The sequence below is a fragment of the Octodon degus genome, unplaced genomic scaffold, assembly GCF_000260255.1.
Source record: "Octodon degus isolate 3935 unplaced genomic scaffold, OctDeg1.0 scaffold00131, whole genome shotgun sequence".
NCBI lineage: Eukaryota > Metazoa > Chordata > Mammalia > Rodentia > Octodontidae > Octodon > Octodon degus.
In genome coordinates, this window is record NW_004524707.1 from 6,902,050 (window position 1) to 6,924,854 (window position 22,805).

The 22,805-nt window shown below is 38.0% G+C and overlaps 1 protein-coding gene across 3 annotated transcripts in view; it reads left to right on the forward strand.

The window, feature by feature from the left end:
• Rcor3 (REST corepressor 3) overlaps positions 1-22,805 on the forward strand; it is a 59,963-nt gene that overhangs the window by 2,288 nt on the left and 34,870 nt on the right. For all 3 annotated transcript variants that reach the window (XM_004641167.2, XM_012516900.2, XM_023701150.1), the window contains 6 exons: positions 155-211; positions 9,816-9,893; positions 12,849-12,901; positions 14,348-14,509; positions 16,347-16,471; positions 17,147-17,225. In XM_004641167.2, coding sequence (XP_004641224.2) covers positions 155-211; positions 9,816-9,893; positions 12,849-12,901; positions 14,348-14,509; positions 16,347-16,471; positions 17,147-17,225 — 554 coding nt within the window. Of the gene's footprint in view, positions 1-154; positions 212-9,815; positions 9,894-12,848; positions 12,902-14,347; positions 14,510-16,346; positions 16,472-17,146; positions 17,226-22,805 lie in introns of those variants that run through there.

The following is a 22,805-nucleotide window of genomic DNA, read 5'->3' on the forward strand; positions in this document are numbered from 1 at the left end:
GCCCGGAGTTCGCGTCTTGCCGCCGCCGCCGCCGCTGCCGCCGCCGCCACCGCCACCGCCACCACCACCTCCCGCCCGCCGGCGACGCTCTCGTTTTATTAAGTATCTCTCTTTTCCCTTCTTTTCATTTTTATTTTTTGGCACCGCGCTGCAGATGTGGGGATGAGAGTCGGAGCCGAATTCCAAGCCCGGATCCCTGAATTCGATCCAGGTAGCTACACCAGCCACGGGACGCCGCGTCCCCCGGGTCGGGACGGGGTCCGGGCGAGGGGCGGGAGGGCCGCGGAGCCGGCGATTGTCAGGGACCGGGGCGTGGGCAGCGCGAGCCGGGCTGGTCGCCGGTGGCGGCCTCTGGAGCAGGTCACCGCGGGCCTGGACCCTGGGCGCTCTGTGGGGCGACGGCGGCTGCTGTCGCCGACCCTGGTCGCCTTTACACGGGCCGGGGGCGGCTCTGCGGCCCGGTGTCCAGGCGGAGCGCAGGGCGGGGTCCCGTAGCGGCCAGGCTGGAAGCCGGTGGAGGGGGGGCGGGCCGCCGTGCCAAGGAGACATTTTCTCCGGAGCAGCCAGGGCTAGGCGCCCCCGCCAGCCGGGCTCCGGTCGCCCTGTCTACTTTGCGGCCTGGGCTGGGCGAGCGGTCACGGGGCCGCAGCCCGCACGCCGATTGGACGAGAGTTCCGCAGGGCCCCGCCCTCCCGCCTCTTTGACGCCCCCGCCCAGGTCTGCGGTCGCAGACTCCGCGCTACGGGCCGGCTGGGTGGGGGAACTGCGCTGCGGGCGTGTTCTCGGGGGGCCCTTGCGCGCGCGCTCCAGAGGATTTAGCTGGAAAATTTCGTCTCGTGCATCTCCACCCGATTGATGCAAAATGATCTTTACCGACCATTTGAAGAGTGGAGGCGCGGTTTCCCTGGAGAGGCTGAGCCGGTGCGCGTCAGGACACGGGAAATCTTCAGTGGGCGGCGGGGACGCAAGAAGGCTTGCTTGGCTTAGGCAGCCGCCCATATGACACTGCATTTCACTCAAGGACCAGTGGTGTGTGTACTGCGGGTCTTCACTCATTTCAGATGTTTTTTGCAACTACTTTTCTCTTTTAGTGGAGTAAGTAAGCGGTACTTGACCTTACCTTGTTTCTTGTGGTTTAGCTTGACGTTTGGAAAGAGCTATCTTCATTTTAGAATTTGTTTCCCACCTTCAAACTCTAGATGCTGTGAGCAAATAAGGGGCCTCCCCTGAGCCTCGATTTTCCTGTCTTTATGAGAAAACAGTTTGTCGGATTTTTGCCAGGATCAGATGATTGGACGTATATGACAGTTACTCAATAAAGATTAAATGTCTTAACTATGAGAAGTGATTTTTCAGTGTACCCTTTTGATTTGGAGCTTTATTGTACTGTGGACTTCTTTGCTGTTGATAATTATTTCCAAATTAGAACTCAGCATCAGAATTATTTCATAACTTAATAAACATACCTTTCTTTTGGCCCATTAAGTCTGTTTTAGTCGGTATTTATTTCTAGATGACTATATGCAGATTGATCAAGGTCTTCCGATTAAAAGCCAGGCTGTGGAGAGCTTGCCTTAAGACCAGCTTTTTTTATTTAATGGTTACCAAACCATGAAAAAAAATTGAAACTTGAAGAATAATTCATATAAAATAAAATAGGTGGTGGTGTATGACCTCCACTTGAATTAACCAATTTAATCCTATTTTGCTTATTTTGAACCTAAACAAATTTGTAGTGAAAAATAAAACCTCACTGAAATGTTACTGTTTTTAAATAAAGTAATACACTGTCATTGATATTCTTTATTGGAATGAGGATAACTGTCACAGTATTCAAATTCATGTGTTTATTTTCTATTTAATGATCTCCAGGGCAAGAACACATTAGAAGTTACGATTTAAAGTTAGGTGGGGTTGGACGGGACAAGACAGCCCACGCCTGTATCCCAGCACTTGGGAGGCTATCAACAAGAGGATCACTAGGAGACCGCTCTACGCAGTGAGACCCTGTAACCCTGTCCTAAATACAAAAATAAATAAATAAATAATAAAGTTAGATAAATAATAAAGTTAAATAAGTAATAAAATTAGTTGAATAAATAAATAATAAAGTTTTCTGTTGTTACTATAGCCCGTCTATGAAACAAAAGATTAGCTTCCTACTCCCCTCTAGAGGTTGAACTCAGGGCTTTTGCAATGAGCTACAACTCCACTCTTTTTTTTTTTTTAATTTATTTTTCTATTTTGAGACCATCTAAATTACCTATGCTCTGACTGACTGGAATTTGTAATCCTCCAGCCTCACTCAGCAGAGTGCTAGGATTATAGGATTGTATCCCTGTGCCCAGTTTATCGGACATTTTTTATAAGGAAATGTACTTGCTATTCTGTTTTGAGTGTTATACCATTCTGTGGAGTTTGTGTTTGTCATTCCAGTATAATTAGGTGAGAATTGAAACACATTATCTAGGAAAAGGTAATAGAGGAAGAGAGATATTTAGTAGTGATAGAAACTGAGAAAGAGTTCCTCTCTTTCTGCCCATTTTCCCTTTGTCTCATGAACCATTCAGCCCAACTTTTTGGCGATTGTTCACCATGTGCTATAAGTTACTTGTAAGAAAAATGCCCTAGGTGCTAAGATGATTTAATGAGAATGGAGAAAAATTACAGCAAGATTTTTTTTGTGGAGGGTATTCTTATTAGAAGAGATGATAGTGATTATGGTAGTAATTGAGCATATAAAGAAGGAATTATTAAACTGATGAGAATTGAGACTGATGTTGGAATTAGAGATACTTTCCTTTATTAACAGGTCATTACTACTAATGTCGTTATAATTTACTAGCTGGATTTCTGGTTGTTACCGGGGTTGTTTAACAGTTCTTCCTAACTTTGTTTTTAATGCCTACTGACTGTCCTAGTCTCGGGAAGAAATTTTTTATGATGGTTAACTGTCACTCTGTCACTGTGCTTTTCAGCAAGGGTCATAGTTGCCTTCTGGGAACTGTCCAGGTTCTCCAGGCTCTTGTTCTTACTTCTTAAAAGGGAGATGATGTTAACTATATCACAGGATTAATTGAAAATTAATGTATACAAAGCAGGAGTTTGGCTTACCCATAAGCGAATTTAAGAAAAAATTCTCATATTTTCAAGTTGCCATCTGTCAACTGAGTTTAAAGAATGTAATCTCTGGTACATTAAAGATACTAGCATTTTGGTGGCTGGGGAGATAGCTCAGTAGAATAAACACTTGCAATAAGGCTGTTGTATTATTATATTATTGTTAAATATAAACATTACAGTGATGTAATAATGTCTACTCCATAAAATATTTAGGTAGGCTTCTCAAGAGTGAAAGTTTTTTTACATCATTCCTTTTGTCTTTGAAATCATTTCCATGTTTTTGTCACAGAACTTTTAACTTCCATAATATATTTGTGTGCCTAAAGGTGCTTCATTGATCACCTGCCCAACTTTTCTGCTTTATCCCAAGTTTCCTTAATGTATTCTTGTGACCATAATTTCTAAGTGTTAGAATTACTTTGCTTGAATTAATTTTCAATCAACTCATAAAAGGTTAAAACCATAGCAATTCTGGTGTCTTGAGTATAGAAGGGCTTTATTGACACTGTTTGGAGCTCTGGAGCTTTTAAATCTTGTGAGCAATGGATTCTTGTAAGACTTAGAAGGGATAAGAAATGTCACATTCAGGTGAGAGGGATGACAGAAGTGGTCTGAGCATGCACAGACCTCCTGAAACCACAGGGATGCTCACAGCTTACACAGATTAAGGAAGCCTCCTTAAGTGAAGAAGCTGAACTTTTCACTGGGGAGATGCTGTGACCCTTCACAGTTGTGTGTTCCCAGGCATTAGCACTGTGCTCCAGTACTTCGGGCCAGTCACTGAATAAAGTAAGAATTACCTGGATCCTACCCCAAAGTGTCACTAAATTGGCCTGATAATCAAAGTGCCTATCAGGATAGTACACAGAGCATGGGTGTACAGGGCAAAGAGACAATTCCTGTGGGGCTGTGTGACATTCCATGTTTTTGTGTGTAATTTAAAACAGATGAGTTGCTTATTTCTGGATTTTTCCATTTAAATTTTTGGGTCACAGTTGACCATGTGAAGTGTACCTCAAATAAAGCTACTGTATAGTTTAGATTCCTTACACGTTGTTGAGAAGATTGTTTTGAGAAAGAAAACAGGAAAGCTGAAAGTCTAAAAATTGATTCACTTAAAACTTACTCATGCCAGGGGGGCCGGGGAGTTAGCTCAGTGGAATAAGCGCTTCCCTGGCAAGCACAAGGGCCTGAGTTCAATCCCCGGTTCTGCCAAAAAAAAAAAAAAAAAAACCTTACTCATGCCAGTCATGGTAGTGCACATGTGTAATCCTAGCCCTTGGAAGACTGAGGCAGAAGGATCATTGCAAGTCTGAAACCAGACCTGACTACAGAGTGAACTTAAGGCCAGTCTGAACTGCGTAGTGAGACCCTGTCTCAAAAGACAAAAAAAAAAAAAAAAAGCAAAAAACTTATTCTTGCCATGTACTCTGCAAAAGTCAGTTTATCCCAGTTTGAAATAAATCTATTAAGTATATAAATTAGAGCCTATTGTGTAAATAGAATTTTTAAAACTTGGAGCATCTCATTCTCAGTGCTTTACATTTGTATATTCTCTGACCTTCATTAAAATCCTTTTAAATGCCTTAAACAGAATCTAAAAAGTTGTGAGATTTTATTTTTGTACTTCAAAATTTGCAGTTGGTATAGAAATCTTAGCTGACAGAGTTTTTCTTTCTTAGTAATTGGTTATCCTCAGTTGTTTCATAAATGTACTTTGCTAGCTGCAGTCAAAAGAGACTTAAAAGATTTCAAAGGGATTAAACAAGTCTTAAAATTATTGTAGCTCACCATACAAATTTTGGGGGTTTTGTTTCCTTTTTTTTTAAATGTATTTAGGACAGGGCAATCTATTATTAAGGTCTACAGGGTCTCACTACACAGATTGGATTTGTAGTGATTCCTCTGTTTTCAGCCTCCGAAGTGATTGGATTACTGGCGTGCACCACTATGCCCAGTCTCCATTGCGCCCTGGGGGCAGCAGGTGCTTTAGTCTGCCAAGCTATCTGGCCGGCCCTTGATTTGTTTTTACCTATTCAGAAGATAGATACTTGGTGAAGCAGATTTCATTTTCAGTATTACTTCTGAGTATCAGACAATGTTGAGACAGCATGTTAAATATTGTAATAGATAAAACATAAACATTGTGTTTATCTCCTTTAAATATTTAAGTTCCTTTCAACTTTTATACCAGGAAAGGGTAAGTTTATTGAATATAAAGCATCCTACATCATAATTCTCTTAATCTTATGGGAGAGGAATATGATCTGAATTATCAGGAAAACAAAAAGGTCATTTCAGCTATTCAGTCTCACCTTTAAAGGCTTTATATGAGAGAGCCATTTAAGTTAGAGCCCTATGAGATTTCATTAATTTATTTTATTTAATTGATAAGGTTTTCCATTATGTAGAAAGGAGGAAACATAAGAAAATAGTCTATATTTTAATGATATATTTGGAGTATATTAATAACGTCTTATATAGTGTTCATCTTGGGTAATTTCTTGGCAACTCTGTAGAATAAATACTGGTATCACTGTTTGTAGAGATGAGAGCTGTGGCACAGACTGATTACCTCGGTTTATCCAAAGTGATGCAGCAACAGGTGGAAGAGCTGGGATTCAGGTTTTCTGGGGGGGGTTTTCCCCATAATTTTATTGAGAGATAAATAGCAATGATACAGTTTCAAATCAAATTGGTAGGACAGTTTCAATAATTCACACATTGCATACTCTTCCTAGTGGTTATTTGCTGTACAAGATGCAGACATGATATCCTATTTGCAAACACTATTACAACAAATCTCTCTATTCATGAACAGAATGTAACTATATATCTGTCCTAAACATTTTGAATACACAGATACAAAATGGGCATTCATCTGTATCCCCTTTTTTGTTTAATTCCGTCATTTGAATATTATAGGTATGTTAACTCAGCAAAATATTCTAAAAGAGTCCAGTAGTCCTTAATAGTATTGGGTCTTCCTCTTGACTGGCAATGTCAGAAATTGTTGACCTGAGTCCCCTATAGCTCAACATAACAGCATGGCTTTACTTCTTATACTTTGTTTTTATACTTTTCTGCTGGATAGTTAAGACCAAGATAAAGCAAGACCTATGCAACAAGAGTTGTAGCTTTTGGATCTGATAAGATCAGTCAAATCCCCTCAGGATTTATCCTGAGATCCTGTACCTCAGATTGTAGATCCTTTGTCAGTATCAGCCATGTGAATGAGTCACGGCCATTGCTTGGTCAGTGTGCTCTCTGTGAAAGCCTGAGAGAATGTTTTCTCTCCATGTGACTCTCCTTCGGCACACTCTACACCATCGATCACTTTCCTCTTTGACCCCATAATCTCCTTGATCAGGAAATTTGGGACACTACCGAGTTACATGATGTTGCAGTACAAGTTCTCATATGTCCTGAGTCTTAATTGACCTTGGAAGGCTTGGGCCAAAATGTTGGCTTTCCTTGCGGCCCTCCTTTTTCTCTAATTTTGGTCTGCAAACTTAGGTTGTTAATCATTCAGAAGACAAGCTTATTGTTATTACCATACAACCTAGGCTGTGAAGCTTAACCTCACTATCTGTCTGCATATCAAACATCTTAGGCATAACATGGAACAGGTATTTTTCATCAAGTATTGATATGTTGAACTTTAAGTCGCTACAGAATATGATGAAAAAACATTTTAAAAATTAAAATATATTTTAAAAACAGGCATAAAGAATTATTTAATTCTTATGTTTACACATAAGTTCAGAAGAGATTCAGGTTCTGGTAGTCTGACTCTAATCCGCATTCTTAACATAACTGTAAAATATTGTTCATTTCTGCAACATCAGTCGTCTCTTGGGCCCAGGTGACACATACATAATTGAAAATGCTGGTGCTGGGGTGAAGAACATTGCAAAATGCTTAACTAGGCATTCTTTGCTCTTACCCAGGCTTGCCTTCTACCCTTATGTGCTCCAGTGTTAGAAGAGCTGCCAGACCCCACGAATTAGGGGCCAGTTTCTGTCAGTCAGGCCCTTAATCACAGAAATTTTTTTTTGAAATGTAACATTGTTCTTTATAGGAATTTTTTTTTGAAATGCATGTTTAAGAAAAGGGATTTCATGAGATGTTTTAATTCAGACTTACTGTAATTCAAGAATGAGGTGCGAGGAAATAGGTTAGATTATTATGATTGCTTCTAAGACTTGAGCCTTACTGGGAAGCTTTCTTCATTACTGGTATATTCTGTTAAGTAAGATTTGAGGGATGTTATTATGACAATCTGTTATGCAAAAATATTTCTATGTGAAACGATTGACAGGATATTCAGTAGAAATAACATTTTTTGTTAAGTAGAAGCTTGTAACCAACTCAGATAACATTTGTTTTATTTCCATTGAGTCAGTTGGCCAATTTGTATTTTTTAACATAATAAAATATTAAACACATATATCTTAATAGTGAGGTTTTAAGTGCCATTTCCAAGTTTTTCATTGAACAAATTTTAGATAATCAACTGTGAGCGTACACTTAAGATTTTCAGCTTTTTTACATTTATTTTGTAATTATGGTTTTTCAAGTACTTTGATCATTTTTCTTTTCTTTCCTCCTTATTTTTCCTTATTGTAAAACATGTTTAAAAAATGTCTTCATATTTCACTGACTTAAGTTACTGCCTAATATATAATTTTTCAATATGGATATTACAGTACTAGTTTATCCCTAGAAATGAATATTCTTTGTTCCAAATTCCTTATAACTTTTTAAAAAACATAGTTTAACCTTAATTCTATTAATGTTTTATGTGAACGGTTTTGGAATTTTGGCTATTCTTCCAGTACCTCATAAGTCAGTTATGACATATTCATAAGCTGGTTGTCTTAAAACATATGGCAGCAGTGCTTGTCCATAGTTTTAAATAACCTGCAGCTAAGAATTAGGTAGAATTAGGTAGAAGTCTTGTACTTAAAAGATAGAACCTATAGACATATGTGTTGTGAGGTTGCAGTATTGATTTGTTCTGTTTCTTAATTTAAATTAATAGAGAATTTTCAGACTTTTATCTTTTTATTTTTGTATTTAGTACATGGTCCACAGGGTCTCACTATGTAGATTGGAGTCATAGTGATCCTCCAGTTTCCAGCCTCCCAAGCGCTGGGATTGCAGGTGCATGACACCACATGCAGTCTCAGTCTCTAGCTCAGCGCGCCCAGGATGCGGGGCCAGCACAACACGTGGGGATTGAACATCACCCACTGCACTCTGCCAAGCAAGCACTTTAGTCTGCTGAGCTATCTGGCCAGCCTTAAAAAGTGGTATATACTTTTGTATTTAAATGTATTCTTTCAGATTACATTTAAAAGAAATTATTAATTCATGTCTTTGACTTATAAATGTGAAATGTAGTAAAGTTTAAAAAGAAATAGTTGACACATTTATCAAGGAATAAGATAAAAGCAGACATCGGTATTTAAAAATTACAGCAATCTTGGCCTTTTTAAGTGCAGGGCAAAACCATGAGGTAGTCTTAGTAGTTTTTTGTTTGTTTGTTTTGTTTTGTTTTGTTTTTGGCTTTTGTACTGGGGCTAGAAGTTGGGAGCTTATGCTTGCCAGGCAGACCCTTGTGCCACTCAGCTATATTCCTGGCCATCTCTGTAGTTGAACTGGTTAGAATTTTTAACCAGGATTCCTAAGTAACATGTAGAAGGCAATATTAGATTTATTTGCTCACCTCAAGAAGTATAGGTTTGTAATGTTCTTAAGAAAGTTTTGTCTTTAAAGTTGGTGTCCTGGCGCCTGCCATAGAGTTCATCAGACTAATGTGCCTGCTTAGGCAGGCTCAGGAACCAGGATTTGATCCCAATGTACCCTACCGCCCTCCCTCCCCTGGGGCAGGCTGAGCCAGCAAATGACACTGGGTGTGGTGGCACACACTTGTAATCCCAGCTCTTGGGAGGCTGAAACCAGGAGGATCATTACTAGTCCAATCTGTGTAGTGAGACTCTAGACCCTGTACTGATAACACTTAAAAAAAAAAAAAAAATTTAAAGTTGGTATCTTTGTCATTTTTTTCCTTGCTGATGTTTGCAGAAATGAACAGTATTTTTAGTGCCGTGGTTAGACTACAGAATTTGAATCACTGCTCTGTCTGCCACTTGCTGGGACACAATGGCTGACACAACTCAAAGGAGGAATGGTTTATTTTGGGTCGTGCTTTTAGTAGGCAGTTGGGCAGTTCCATGGCAAGAAAACATGGAAGGGTCTGGCAGAAGAAAGTTGTATGCCCACTTGGCAGTCAGGAAAACAGGAGTGAAGGGAAGAGCTAGGTGGGAGATACACAGGGCCCATGGCCTTAGTGACTCACCTCTTTGGCCAGACCCTAGCTCCCAACAGCTGTCAGCTGTGCACCCTCAGTCTAGCCACCTTTCAGAAACCTGACCTGTGACTGTGTGAGGCTTTGGGTGGCATCTGGATATAAATTGTAACAGTGGGTAAGCATCAGTATTTGCAAAAATTTCCTTAATTTTCAGAAGTAGAATATTTGCCGTCTTTGTCTGTTTCCTTTCTGTTTTCTTATGCTGTCTTGTCCTTTGCAGGTACTGTACTTGGACATATGAAACTTAACTTTGATACTATTTTGCTTGAAAGCAAATCCATCATATTCAAAGTAATTGTTTTTTTTTTTTCCTCAGGTGCTACGAAGTACACAGATAAAGACAATGGAGGGATGCTTGTATGGTCTCCCTATCACAGTATCCCAGATGCCAAATGTAAGTTTTCTGAGATTGAATGTTAAGGTCAAAAACGATCTATGAGCCAACCAGTGTACAATGTATATTTGTTTTTGAATCTTTTAGATTCTCATAAGACAATTTTATGTTTTTGTTGTTGAATAGAGGTTGTTAGGATGTTTTTTTACTTTCAGAAAATAGAGGGTTTATCATCCCAATTTGTGTCAGGCTTATGGAGAATTAAAAAAAAAAAAAGATAGGATCTGGTGGCCTTGCTGCTTAAACCCTCAACCAGCAGCAGGTGACTGTATAGCCATTTGCACAAGATTGTGCTCAATCTGTGGAGCTGTAAACAAATGCCTTCAGACTTCGGCAAGCCCACTAGCATTACCATTTTAAAGAGGAAAGGGGAAGGAGCTGACTTCAGTAGCCATCAGGTCATCTTCGTGCTCTCCATTGCTGCCCGGAGACCTTCTGATTCACTGACCTTGCATCTCTTGACTCATGGTGTGGCTTAAACTTCAGTGTGACAAAGTGGACCTGATCCTTTGTGGCACATCATGTATAAGAAACCTGCAGGTAACAGCACCTAAGATTCCCACCCTCCACTCAGTTATTAGTGAGTTTATTAAATAACAGCATCAACAACATGAAGCCAGCATTCTGGCAGCCATAAAATAAGTTTCTCTTTTAAAAATATTTCCTGAATCTTAAAGATGTCTATTTATTATTTGTGTAGTTTCAGGAAAATTAATGATGTCCTGTATATCATGTGTGTAGTAAATCTAATGCTTGTTGATGCAGCAAGAAACTAAAACTTCAAAACTTAGTACACTTTTCAATACCTGATGATTGTCCCTCTTGAAGAGTTTTAGAACACTAGCTAGACTCTAGCAGGTAATTGAGAAATTCTGTGTCGTAGAGGCATTAACAAAAAACTTGAAATTGTTCATTTGGCCTGGGACTGTGTACTGAGAATCAGAAGGAGACTTGGGTTTTTGGTCCAGTTATTACAGGTAAAGGTTTTCATCACAAAGGGAGCAACGGGCTACCTTTGAGTTTGGCTGTTTTAGTTTCATTTTATACAATAATGCATTTCATAGCAAGTTGGAAAACAAAATTCAAGAAGCTAACATGTAACAGTAGTATAGTGTCCATGTGGAATAAAGATCTTGGGCAAACATTTCAACCCTGGCTGTATGTATGTTGGAATCATTTGGGGAAATGTCTTTAAAAAGTATTGATGTGTAGTCTTTCTCTCAAACCAACTCAATCTGCATCTCCAAAGGTCAAGCCTGGGTGTCTGGATTTTTAAAAGCTCCCACACTGTTCCTTATGTGTAGCCAGGATTGAGAACCACTGGTCAGGTAGTATTGTTTAGCTTTTCTATCTGTAGGCCTATAAGATACTTTCATTAAATTTTAAATTAATTGCCATATATTTAATCCTGTTATGTATTTAATTAAGTACTGTGGATTCTAAGCAAAATGTATTAATTGGATTTTCTGCATCAAAAGCTTACATTTTGGAAGATTAATAACATCCATAAAAATAGGTGCTCTTCTAAGAGCATATTGTTATAGCACACTCGTGCACTAAGCTATACTGACCAAATAGTAGTAACAGGTAGTTAGAAGTACTTAAAAGGTGCCAGGTGCTGTTCTGAACACTTACATATTAATTCATGTGATCATAAGAGGAAGGTATCACTTAATCATCATGCTAGAGCAAGGGAACTAAGGTATAAAAATATCAAGTTACTCCACCAAAGTAAACTAGTAACAAGCAGAAAATCAAGTCTGAGTACACCATGTGCTTCAGAATCACAATTTTAAACCATTACTTCTCAGACATGTTTTAAAAATTATTTTATGTTTGTATTTTATATATGTATAAAATAATTTTTAAAGGATTAAGGAGTTGTCTTGTGGACTTCACATAAAACTAGATTCTAAATGTACCAGACTCCTGAGCAGTGAAGGTTTGCATTGCCAGTATATCATCAATAATACTGCTTATCTGAATTGTTTTGTTGGCTTAATTACATAGGTAGGATAACTGCAAGTAACATATTTAAGCGGCCTGCTGGTTAGCTCAGTTGTTTAGGTGCCTGCTCATGCAAATGCAGTCAAGCACAGGATACCGTGGTTTCATCCCCACCTCAACCTGTATTATCAGACCTACCCTTAAATTAGCCTGAGCCAGCCAAAAAAAAATTCACATATATATAAGCACTGTTCATATAGTAGTAAGAGGAGCTGAAGAAATTTTTTGGGATACTGAAGCATATTTAAGTGTATCATTCTATATAGCAGGCAAAATTATAGATAAATAATCTTTTGTATAGCAATCAGCATACAAAATATAGGCTTTAAGCCAACTCTAAAATATGAGAGACTGGGTGTGGTGGTACGTACCTGCAATCCCAGCTGTTAGGAGGCTGTAAACAGGCGGACCACTACGAGTCTGATCTAGTAGTGAGACCCTGAACACTCTGTAGACCCTTCCCTAAAATACAAAAATAAATAAATAAATATATATGAGAAAGGATATCAAGTAGCTAAATAACTTAAAGACTATACTAGAAAAATTAAACTGTAAATATGAAAAAGAGTCTTTAATAAAGACTATTAACTAACAAATGAAATTATCTTAGTGTCGTATACTGTAACTAGGTTTATTATATAATCAAGGATTGGTCTTTTTCCATATAAAAAAATAATTATTATATTATATCATTGCATTAGTGAGTATATGATATGTGGCCATAGAAATGTTGTAATAAATAACATGTTCATTCAGGGGAATACTTCAGATCCTGTTCAAATGTGCCTTTTTGTAACATTTACTGAAAGATGGGTTTGGATTTTTTGTTTTGTTTTTTCTTTACCCCTGGAATAATAAAGTACATTATTTTGCCATGTTTTAAAAAAGTAGATCTGGGCAAATGAGAATAATTTAAGTGAGAATAATTACCTAACATTTTCATTACAGTGGATGAATATATTGCAATTGCAAAGGAGAAACATGGCTATAATGTTGAACAGGTATGTAGAGAAACTTTTTTCAGTTTTTTAAAGACAGGGGTTTCTCTGTGTTGTCCAGAGTGGCCTTGAACTCCTGGGCTGAAGCAGTCTTCCTGCCTTAGTCTCCTGAGTAGCTGGGATTACAGGCACACACTACTGAACTCTAACATTAAATCTTATTTCCACTAAGTATCATCTCAAACTTGATCACAATTAGTAATAAAATAGATAATTTGTTTTAAGAGAAGAAAGGTTAACAAGAGCTACCATGTTAGTAACATTGTAAACTAATACCATTTTTATGAAATTAAGGTATTTGGTTTTCTCCTGTGGATTTTGAAGCCTTTAACTATTTTGTTTTTAAGCCTTGTGTTCTTGTTACTATTTATTTGAGACAAAGTTAAAATGTGGTTGTGGGCTGGGGAGATAACTCAGCCATCTTAGCTCCTGCCTGGCAGTATAAGGACCCAAGTTTGCTCCCCTGTACCACGTGCTGTGTCGGCCCCAGAACCCTGGATGCTCTGTGCTGGCCCTGAAACTGTGTGGTGGCACACACCTGTAATCCCAGTGCTGGTGAGGCTGAGACAAGAGGATCACTATGAGTCCAAGTTGCATAGCGAGACCCTGTACCAAATAAATACATATATATATATATATATATATATTTAAATGTTATTGCATATATGGTCATTCTCATGTTTATTATAAAGATCTGATATTGAAATTCACTTTCAAACTCACTACTTAAAAGTACTATTTTTTTAAGAACAAAAGGTTATCCTCTAAATGATAATTAAGTCCCTATAGTAAAGATAAAAACGTGTTTGCAATAGAGGGGAAAGTATGGAATTTTCGGAAATTGACCATGTCAGGTTTTCTTACGACTTGGAAAACAAGTTATCAAAGTTACTTGCATGCTTTCTAGTGAGTCTATGTATTACACTATATAAAAATAAAAAAGTGTACGTGGTGAAATATTGTTAAAGTAGCACTAGTAGCTACTAGTGGTTAAATGCTTTTAATTCTTAGAAGTATTTAACCTCCAGTATTCTTCTGAAAGGTTAATGAAACTGTAGTTTCTCTAGCACATCCCAACTGAGCATTTCTTGTTGTAACTGATGGTTTCATTCAAGTGTTAATTTACTGGGTATTTTCTTTCTAGCATATTTTTCCCTACACACTGGCAAATTAATAATGAAAGTTATACCATACTTTTGTTTTTCCTGAATTCTGTAGCAGTCTGATATGTATATACATTGATTGTTTGAGCCCCTGACTTAAAAGAAAGAAATAAATATTGTCTGCTATGTGAGCATCCTGATCACAAGTCTCAAGATAAATTTTATCTTAAGTTGAAGTCAGGCTTAAAATTTTTATCTGATGTGTGTGGTACTTTGTGACCTTCATGTTGAACTTAGTAGAACATAAAAGTCCATTCAAACCAAGGGGAATGATTTCTCTTCAAAGGCACTTGGCATGCTGTTCTGGCATAAACATAACATTGAGAAGTCCCTTGCTGATCTCCCTAATTTCACTCCCTTTCCGGATGAGTGGACAGTGGAAGATAAAGTCCTGTTTGAGCAAGCCTTTAGCTTTCATGGGAAGAGCTTTCACAGGATTCAACAAATGGTATGATGATTTTAGTCTTTTGTAATATATCTTATATTATTATTGAGTATTTACAAATTATTAAATGTGAAGCAGTTTTCCAGTTTGACCTTAATTTTAAAAAATATATTGAAATAGCTGTAATTATTTTCATACAGTTCTATTTTTATGATCATTCATGAGTGGTGAGACATAATTTTTGAGAAAAATGTGTGTCATATAGTTATTAAATATTTGTTCCAGAAAAAAAATCATAATTTCAACTTTATTTTTGTTTCATTTTTGGATGTTAGGATTTGGTTCTTTATATATATTTTTTTTAATACGAAAGCCCATTTAAAAGATTCTGTATTGTTTCAGGGTTGTTCAGGTATTACTGCTGTTTTGATTAAGAAAAATTACTGTTCTGTATTTCTAGTTCTTAAATGTTTAAAATTTTATCAAAATAATATGTCTGAGAAGTTACCATATTATACTAATTTAACCAGAATACATAAAAATTGGATAATGTTTACATATACTTCTAGGTAGCTTCTGTGATTGAAGACAACATTTTGTTAGGGAATTTGTGTCATTTGCTAGTATGACTGATGAGTACATGATTGTTAGTTACTTTAACACACGGAGACTTACTTGGTAGCTAAAGTCTCTTTGTATTATTTGTCATCCTAAAACCTAGATTTAAATCAGATTTTAAAAATTTATTTAATTAAAAAAGAGAGAATAGACTAGCTATTCTTGAAAACATTTTGCTAAGTAAAAGAAGCCTGAGGGCCAGTGAGATAGCTTAGCAGACTAAGTGCCTGCTCAGGCACACACAGGGACCAGGGTTCGATCCCTGGTACCGCATGCCGTGCCAGCCCCAACCCCAGGCATGCTGAACCAGCCATGGAATCTGGGCCTGATGGCCCATGCCTGTAATCCCAGCACTGGAGAGGCTGAAAACAGGAGGATCACTATGAGTCCAAGCTGTGTAGTGAGATCCTGCACAAAACACGTAAAAAGAAAGAGGCCTGATTCAAAAAACCACGTACAGTATGATTCTATTTATATGAAGTCTCCAGATTAAATCTACAGAGACAGAAGTAAATTAGTGGTTGTCAGAGACTTGGGGAATGGCAAGTAGGATGGAGTTTCTTTTTTCCTTCTTTCTTTCTTTCTTTTTTTTTTTTTTTTTTTTTTAGTATATTTAGTACTGGGTCTACAGGGTCTCACTACACAGATCAAACTCGTAGTGATCCTCCTGTTTTCAGCCTCCCAGGCACTAGGATTACAGGTGTGTACCACCACCTTCAGATTCAGTAGCTGGCTCAGTGTATCCCCAGGGTGAGGCTGGCACAGCACACCAGGGGATCGAACCCAGGTTCCTGCATCTGCCTAAGCAGGTGCTTTAATCCGCTGAGCTATCTGGCTGGCCATGGAGTTTCTTTTTGAGATTATGAAAATATGGCATTAGATGTAACAGTACAACTTAGTGTACTAAAACCAACTGAATTGTACACTTTATGCAGTAAATTTTATGATGTCCAAACTATATCTCAAAATTCCAGTTTATTTGGCAACTGGGAATTGAATAGCTCTTGAAGGAAAGGAATATTGAGTACTAACATTGCTATGCTGGGAGCTAGTGACAGCCTCTTCTTCTCCCCAGAATAGATAGTAATACAAGTTCAGAAATAGGAATGACATTGGTGTATTGGGGTGCTGTAACTATTGTCACAGTACTTTCTATCTCTTATAATTCATAAAGGTACCTATCAAATAGTTTCCATTTATGTTTTTATTATCAAAGAATATTATTCGTTTTGTTAGAATTTAATGAATTAATCCTGCTAATGTTAACATGATTTTTTTAAAGCTTCCAGATAAGACAATTGCAAGCCTTGTAAAATATTACTATTCTTGGAAAAAAACTCGCTCTAGGACAAGTTTAATGGATCGCCAGGCTCGTAAACTAGCCAATAGACATAATCAGGGTGACAGGTAGGTTGGATCCCTCTGTTTAGTTACAGTGTGAGGGACATTGCATTGGATTGCTTATATTTTATAAGGCGCAAAAATTGTTACAACACACTGTAAATTCTTCCTATTCTATATTTGTGTCTGCTCTGCCAGGAAAAAGCCAAGTGGTCAAAAGTCTTAATAGTAAGAACTCTCCTCAAACTCTTCCAACTATAATTCATGTTTCTATTTAGTATTGGTGTAGGCAATACATATATGTAGAATATATTGAAAACCCTATTGTGGAAGGGGTCATTCCCACAATTACCTGAGTAACTGAAGTCCTCATGATTGTAGCTATATTTCCCTGGTAGTGTAAAATCATTTGTTGGCTGGGTTTTGTCTGCCTTTATACTCTTCAACTAAAGAAGCAAAATTATAAGTGTTATTTAAACTGTTTGTGTTCTCTTTCTCAAACAATATTTTTTCTAAATCTCTTTCCCATTAAGTATTTTTTAGCTAGAAATGTTAGCTAAAATGATTTTGTAAACCCTAAAAGATGTTTCTAAATACTATAGAAATATAACTTACTCTTTCCTAATATTTCTTGTTCTGCTAAGGAATATTTAGTAAAATTATTAGAAGTAATATTATAGTTTGATAGGTGCACTAGAATAAAAATAAAAGTAACTGAGTTTACCAATCTTTCCTTCTTAGTGATGATGATGTGGAAGAAACACACCCAGTGGATGGAAATGATAGTGACTATGATCCTAAAAAAGAAGCAAAAAAAGAGGTAATGAGCAATAGATATTCACTGTAAGTTTTTTATAAATCGCAAAAAGGATGAGAAGTATTTCATGTTAAGAAAAGTCATTTTTTATAATGGTTTAGGACAGTGATGGCAGATCTCTTATTTATTTTTTTAATGTATTAGTACAGGGACTACAGAGTCTTACTACACAGATTGGATTCCTAGTGATCCTCCTATTTTCAGCCTCCTGAGAGCTGGGACTACAGGTGTGCACCACCACGCCCAGTCTCAGTTGCCATCTCAGCGCACCCTGGGGGCGGGCCAGCACAGCACACACGAATCTAACCCCAGTCCCTGCACCTGTCTAAGCAGTGGCAGATCTTTTAGAGAGCAGTTAAGAAAACTGCAGCCCCAAATCCATTTGTTTATCACAAAATGCCAACATTGCAATTAAACCTGACAGAGTACTGAGGTTTTACTATAGAGAAAGTAACTCAAACATTAACATCTTTAGTCTTAAAATAAAAGCAAATAACAGACATGCTGTAGGTTTGTCTCCATTGCTTTAGGCAGTAGGAAATTTCAATCCCAGTTTGAGGATTTTGGAAATGTACTTGCTGGAACTGTAGGTAGCCAATATTTTAAACAACTTCAGAGTCATCTCTTCTAGTTAAATATAGACGTGCCGCCGCAACCCCTTGTCTTTAATTCATAGAAAAGAAAGAAAACCATCCTTACCCTCGACATAGCATTAGGTATGAAATTAAGCTTTTGTGAGTTTATTACACAGTTCTTGGAAACATTTTGTTCCACTTGGCAAATTAAAGTAGTAAAAGGAATACTGAACAGCCATGAAAATTAAGAGCTACCTCAAAAGAAGAGATTAAAGAGTCCTCAACTAGCGAAGTACTCATCTACCACAAGGTGATGGTAAGAGTAGCTACTAAAAGTCATTAAGAAAAGGCTAAGTCCATACACATGCTGTTTAACAAGGCAAGGAAGTACAGTAATATCTCAGTTCATAAACACTTCTGTTTGTAAATGGTTCAGTCTGTAAACAAAAGCATTCCACAGAAGTTTGCTTCCCTCTGCAAAGTCCATATCAGCTGAAAGCATAACGATGACCATCTTCCCACCACAAACACAGCCATCTTCCTCAGCATCTTAAGTTTTTAAACCGAGCTACCACTGAAACACTGGGAAAGAAATATAGCCAAAATGTTGATAAGGGCTTGTGAAGTACATAGGCATCTTCAGAATAATAAAAATGACATCAAAATTGGAGATAGGTCTGAGTTTGTTGAAATTTATTGTTTACTAATTGTGTGATAACATCTAGTTTGACTGATGGTTTTCTTAAATTCAGTTTAATGGCCTGTTCTGGCCCTTGGCATCATTGTACAATCCCCCATTACTTTAAATTGATTCTGTCTCAACTTGGTATTTCATTTTCTTTCTTCTGCTGAATATTCTGAAGCTCTTTGATTCCTTCATCCCTCAAGTGTCCATCTGCTTAAACTTCATTTCCTTGAGTCATAAACTGCAGAATGGTTAATTACTTCAATTGCCTTCTTACCCATTTCTCCATCTATTTTACTCCCCATTTCTCTTACTCTTGTGTTACACCTTTTCTTTTGTCTTTGTAAACATAAATCCTGAATCAGTTGCATTCTTGGACTGAGAAGCACAGCAAAGGAGAAATGACTCAATTATGTGAATTTTTGCTGCTACAAAAATAGAGCTTCTAATCTCAGGATAGTCTTTGGTGTCTCTCAGGATTTAATTTCCAGGTGTCAGTTGTTTCACTAGCAAAATGAAAATGATAGGATTGTTTTGAAGTCCCTGGGCCCTAGTATATCTTAAATATAAGTTGCTGTTTTATTATCTGGCAACTGTTGTGAGCATTTATTGTTTTCCTCAGATTGCCTGACATCTCCTGACCCCACCGTGCCCCTCCACCACCTGACAGATATTTTCACCTTGTACTTCACAAGCAGATACTGTGCAGGTGCTGCATCACACTGTACCACTTCCTCTGACCTCTGTGTTACTACACTGCGCTTCTCATCTCCACATATTTGTGCTTAGAACACACTTCTTTTGCCCACTAAACTAAACTCTTAGTCAGGGATTGACTTATGCATCTTTTATCCCCCAGCTCTTTGCAGAGTAACTGGCATCTGGCATATGTTCAATAAATATTTGTCAAATGAAGTCTTTCGTCCAGGTGCCTCTGTCTCACAATAAGAAAGCTTCCTATTATGTTTTGTACAGTTTCACTGCCTATTCAGTGATATCCATTTTTATCTATTCTGGGACTTTGTCCATCTGTAACCCTGTTTTTCCCGTATTTCCAGCCTCTTCATTGAGCCCAGGAGCATGTTTAAGCCTCCATCTGAATACTTGATTCTCAGATGCTCTACAGACAGCTGTGTCCCTTCACAAGGCGGCACTGTCTGTCTGAGCTCGCCTCTGGTAGGCCTCTTCTGTCTACACTTCACTGAAAGTGCTCGGCGGCCAGCTTAGTTACTTCCTCATTGGTTGTTTACAAAGTGGATGGTGGTTTTTTTTTGTTTTGTATGGTTGTTTTTTGTTTTTTTTTTTTGGATTTTTTTCAGTACTGGGGATTGAACTCGGGACCTTGTGCTTGCTAGGCAAGCGCTTATTCTACTGAGCTATCTCCCCAGCCCTTAGAAAGTGGATGGTGACTCCTTGTTCCACATGTGCTTTGTCATTCCACGTATCTGAGCATTCCCTTCTTTACAATCTTTTACTTTTGTATCCTCTCCTTGGAGTCTCAATTCTAGTAACTTTTTCTTTCCCATTTATCACATTCATTTTGCCATTGCTATATTTAATTGTTTCAACAGCTGACATTTGTCCTCATCTCTCTGTCCTGTTATTACACTTTTTGGGTCTCTTTTATGGATTGCCCTGGCTATTTTCTGTCTTGATGCTCCACATCAGAGTCTCCACACCATGTTCCCTGCCCCTTGGCCATCTTATTACCAATCCATGCTTAAAAATCAGATGTGCTGTTTGCATCCCTTCTGTTCCTTTGCTGTAGGATCAAACACTGAACTCCTCAGTGGGCATTTCCTTCCCCACCTCATATATTTCAGCTTATGCCTTCCAATTCCCTGGCTTTTCTTCAGTGCTTGTGTTGGTCTCCTTTCTCTGGAATTTATTTTTTTCCCCAAAGTATGCCTATGAAATTCCTCATACTTACATCAAAGTAACTTACCTTGAATTGACAATCTCCGTATTCATCCTTCAATTTGTTGCAATCCTAATTGCTCTTAATCCATACCTATTTACTCATAGATCCTCCTCCATCTTTCCTCTAACACACATGTGCATACACATGTGCATACCACTCATGTGCATGCCTATCCCTAGGTAGTGAAGTTTTTTTGTTTTATTTATTTAGTACATGGTCTCACTACGTAGATTGGACTCATAGTGATTCTCCTGTTTTCAGCCTCCCAAGCACTGGGATTATGGGTACATGCCACCACACCCAGACTCAATAGAGTCTCCGTGTGCCCCGGGGGTGGGGCCAGCAGGCACCTGCCTAAGCAGGTGCTTTAATCCACTAAGCTGTTTGGCCTGCCCTTGCTTTTTGTTTTTTGATAGTAAGTTATTAAGAGCAAGAACTATATATTTTACCTATCTTTTTACTTCTTGGGTCTATTACATGATAAATATTCATTAAAATTATTTATGATAGATGAGAATATATTTTATAAACTTATTGCCAAATATGAAAGATGAAAGATTTGGGTTTTAGTATAGAGTACTAGTTTGGCTAACTGGAACATGATGCCTCCTTTTTTAGTCTTCTACTTAACTGTGATCTCATTCTATTTGAAAACGACCTAAGACAGGTCTAAGTTAAGAGGCATTAAAAGGATTTTGCAAGATTATAATGCAGGACTGGTGCTATAGGTAAGCAGCTTCACTAATTCCTCTGCCATTTCAAAATTAATAGGGATACCAGACAGGGAAAGGTACCACAGCATGGCCCTTAACTCAAATCTTTATATCTGCTTTTGCCTGTTAACATATTACATAGAAAGTTTTATTTTAGCTTTTTAAAAATTGCACTATGCATCTCATAGAACTTGTACAGTGTATCCATTACTAAACTTAATAAACAACAATTTTGTTTCTATGTTTCCTCAATGGTATACCCTTCTTTTCTTTCCAAAAGGAACTACTGTCCTGAAATTATCTATGCCTTTTTAAATTGTTTTGAAATAGATATTTATCTGTGCCTTTTAAAATTACGTATATATCTCACAGTGTAATTATCATTTCATTTTTTCCATTTCAGACTTCGCTTTTGGAATCAAACTTGAGGACCTAGTGCTTGGCAGGCAGACACTTGTGCTGCTGAGCTATATGCCCCATCTCAAACTTTTTAAAAATGGAATCATTGTACTTTTTTTAGTACTTGTTACCTTTGGCAATTCATTTTCATTGCCATACCTTAGCATCCCACTGTGTGTGTGTGTGTGTGTGTGTGTGTGTGTGTGTGTGTGTGTGTGTGGTGGGGGGTAATTTAGCCACTCCAGCTAAAGGGTATCATTTCCAGTGGGGTTTGATGAGGAGACTGCTTTGTTTTTATGAGCAATGCCTATAGAACCTCGTCCTGGATGTCTGTGGAATCTTTTGAGACAGTAGTTGTCACCAGGATTTAGCATTGCTCCCATATAGGACATTTAGAAATTGCTCAAAAAGAGCTGGCCAGATAGCTCAGCGGACTAAAGCCCCTACTGAGGCAGAGCGCAGCAGCTGGGGTTCAATCCCTGGCTCTGAAACAGTGATTGAGACTGGGTGTGGTGATGTATGCCTGTAATCCCAGCACTTGGGAGGCTGAAAACAGAAGAATCCCTACAAGTCTGTGAGACACTGTAGACCCTGTAGACCCTGTCCTAAATACATTAAAAAAAAAAAAAAAAAAGAAGTATGGGAGTGTTTTTGTTACAGTGATTGTTGAGCACCACTGTCAGAGCCCTCAGGAAAAAGGGATACCAGCTGTCTTGAAGTGTTTAGCATAGATCAAATGCCTGCAGTGACTTTCTGAGCAGTGGTGCTCCAGGACTGTTTAGAGTAGAGTCACCTATTTTAAGGGATAGCTGTTTTCAGTTTAACGGAGTGGATAATAGCAGATCATTTCTCTATCTGATACACTTCTATTGTCAGTATCTATTGTCTACTTCCTCGCCAATATTTTTGCTTTTTTTAATGTATTTGGTTCAGGGTCTCATTACATAGCTTGGACTTGTAATGATTCTCCTGTCATCAGCCTCCCCAGTGCTAGGATTACAGGCCTGCACCACCACACCCAGACTTGGTGGCTGACTTGGCTGGCTTAGTGGGCCCTGGGGCGGGGCCAGTATGTTGACTAGGGATGGAACCCTGCCAATATTTGATAATGATCAGAATTAAAATATTATAAATTCAGCAAGAAGAGATGGTGTCTCATGCTGCTGTCAGTTTCATTCATCAGAATATTAATGAAGCTAAATACTTTTCCAAGTGTTTGTTGGCTGTTTAGTTTATCTTTTATTTTATTTATTTTTATCTTTTAAGTGCTTGTCTCTGTGGAGTTTTTTG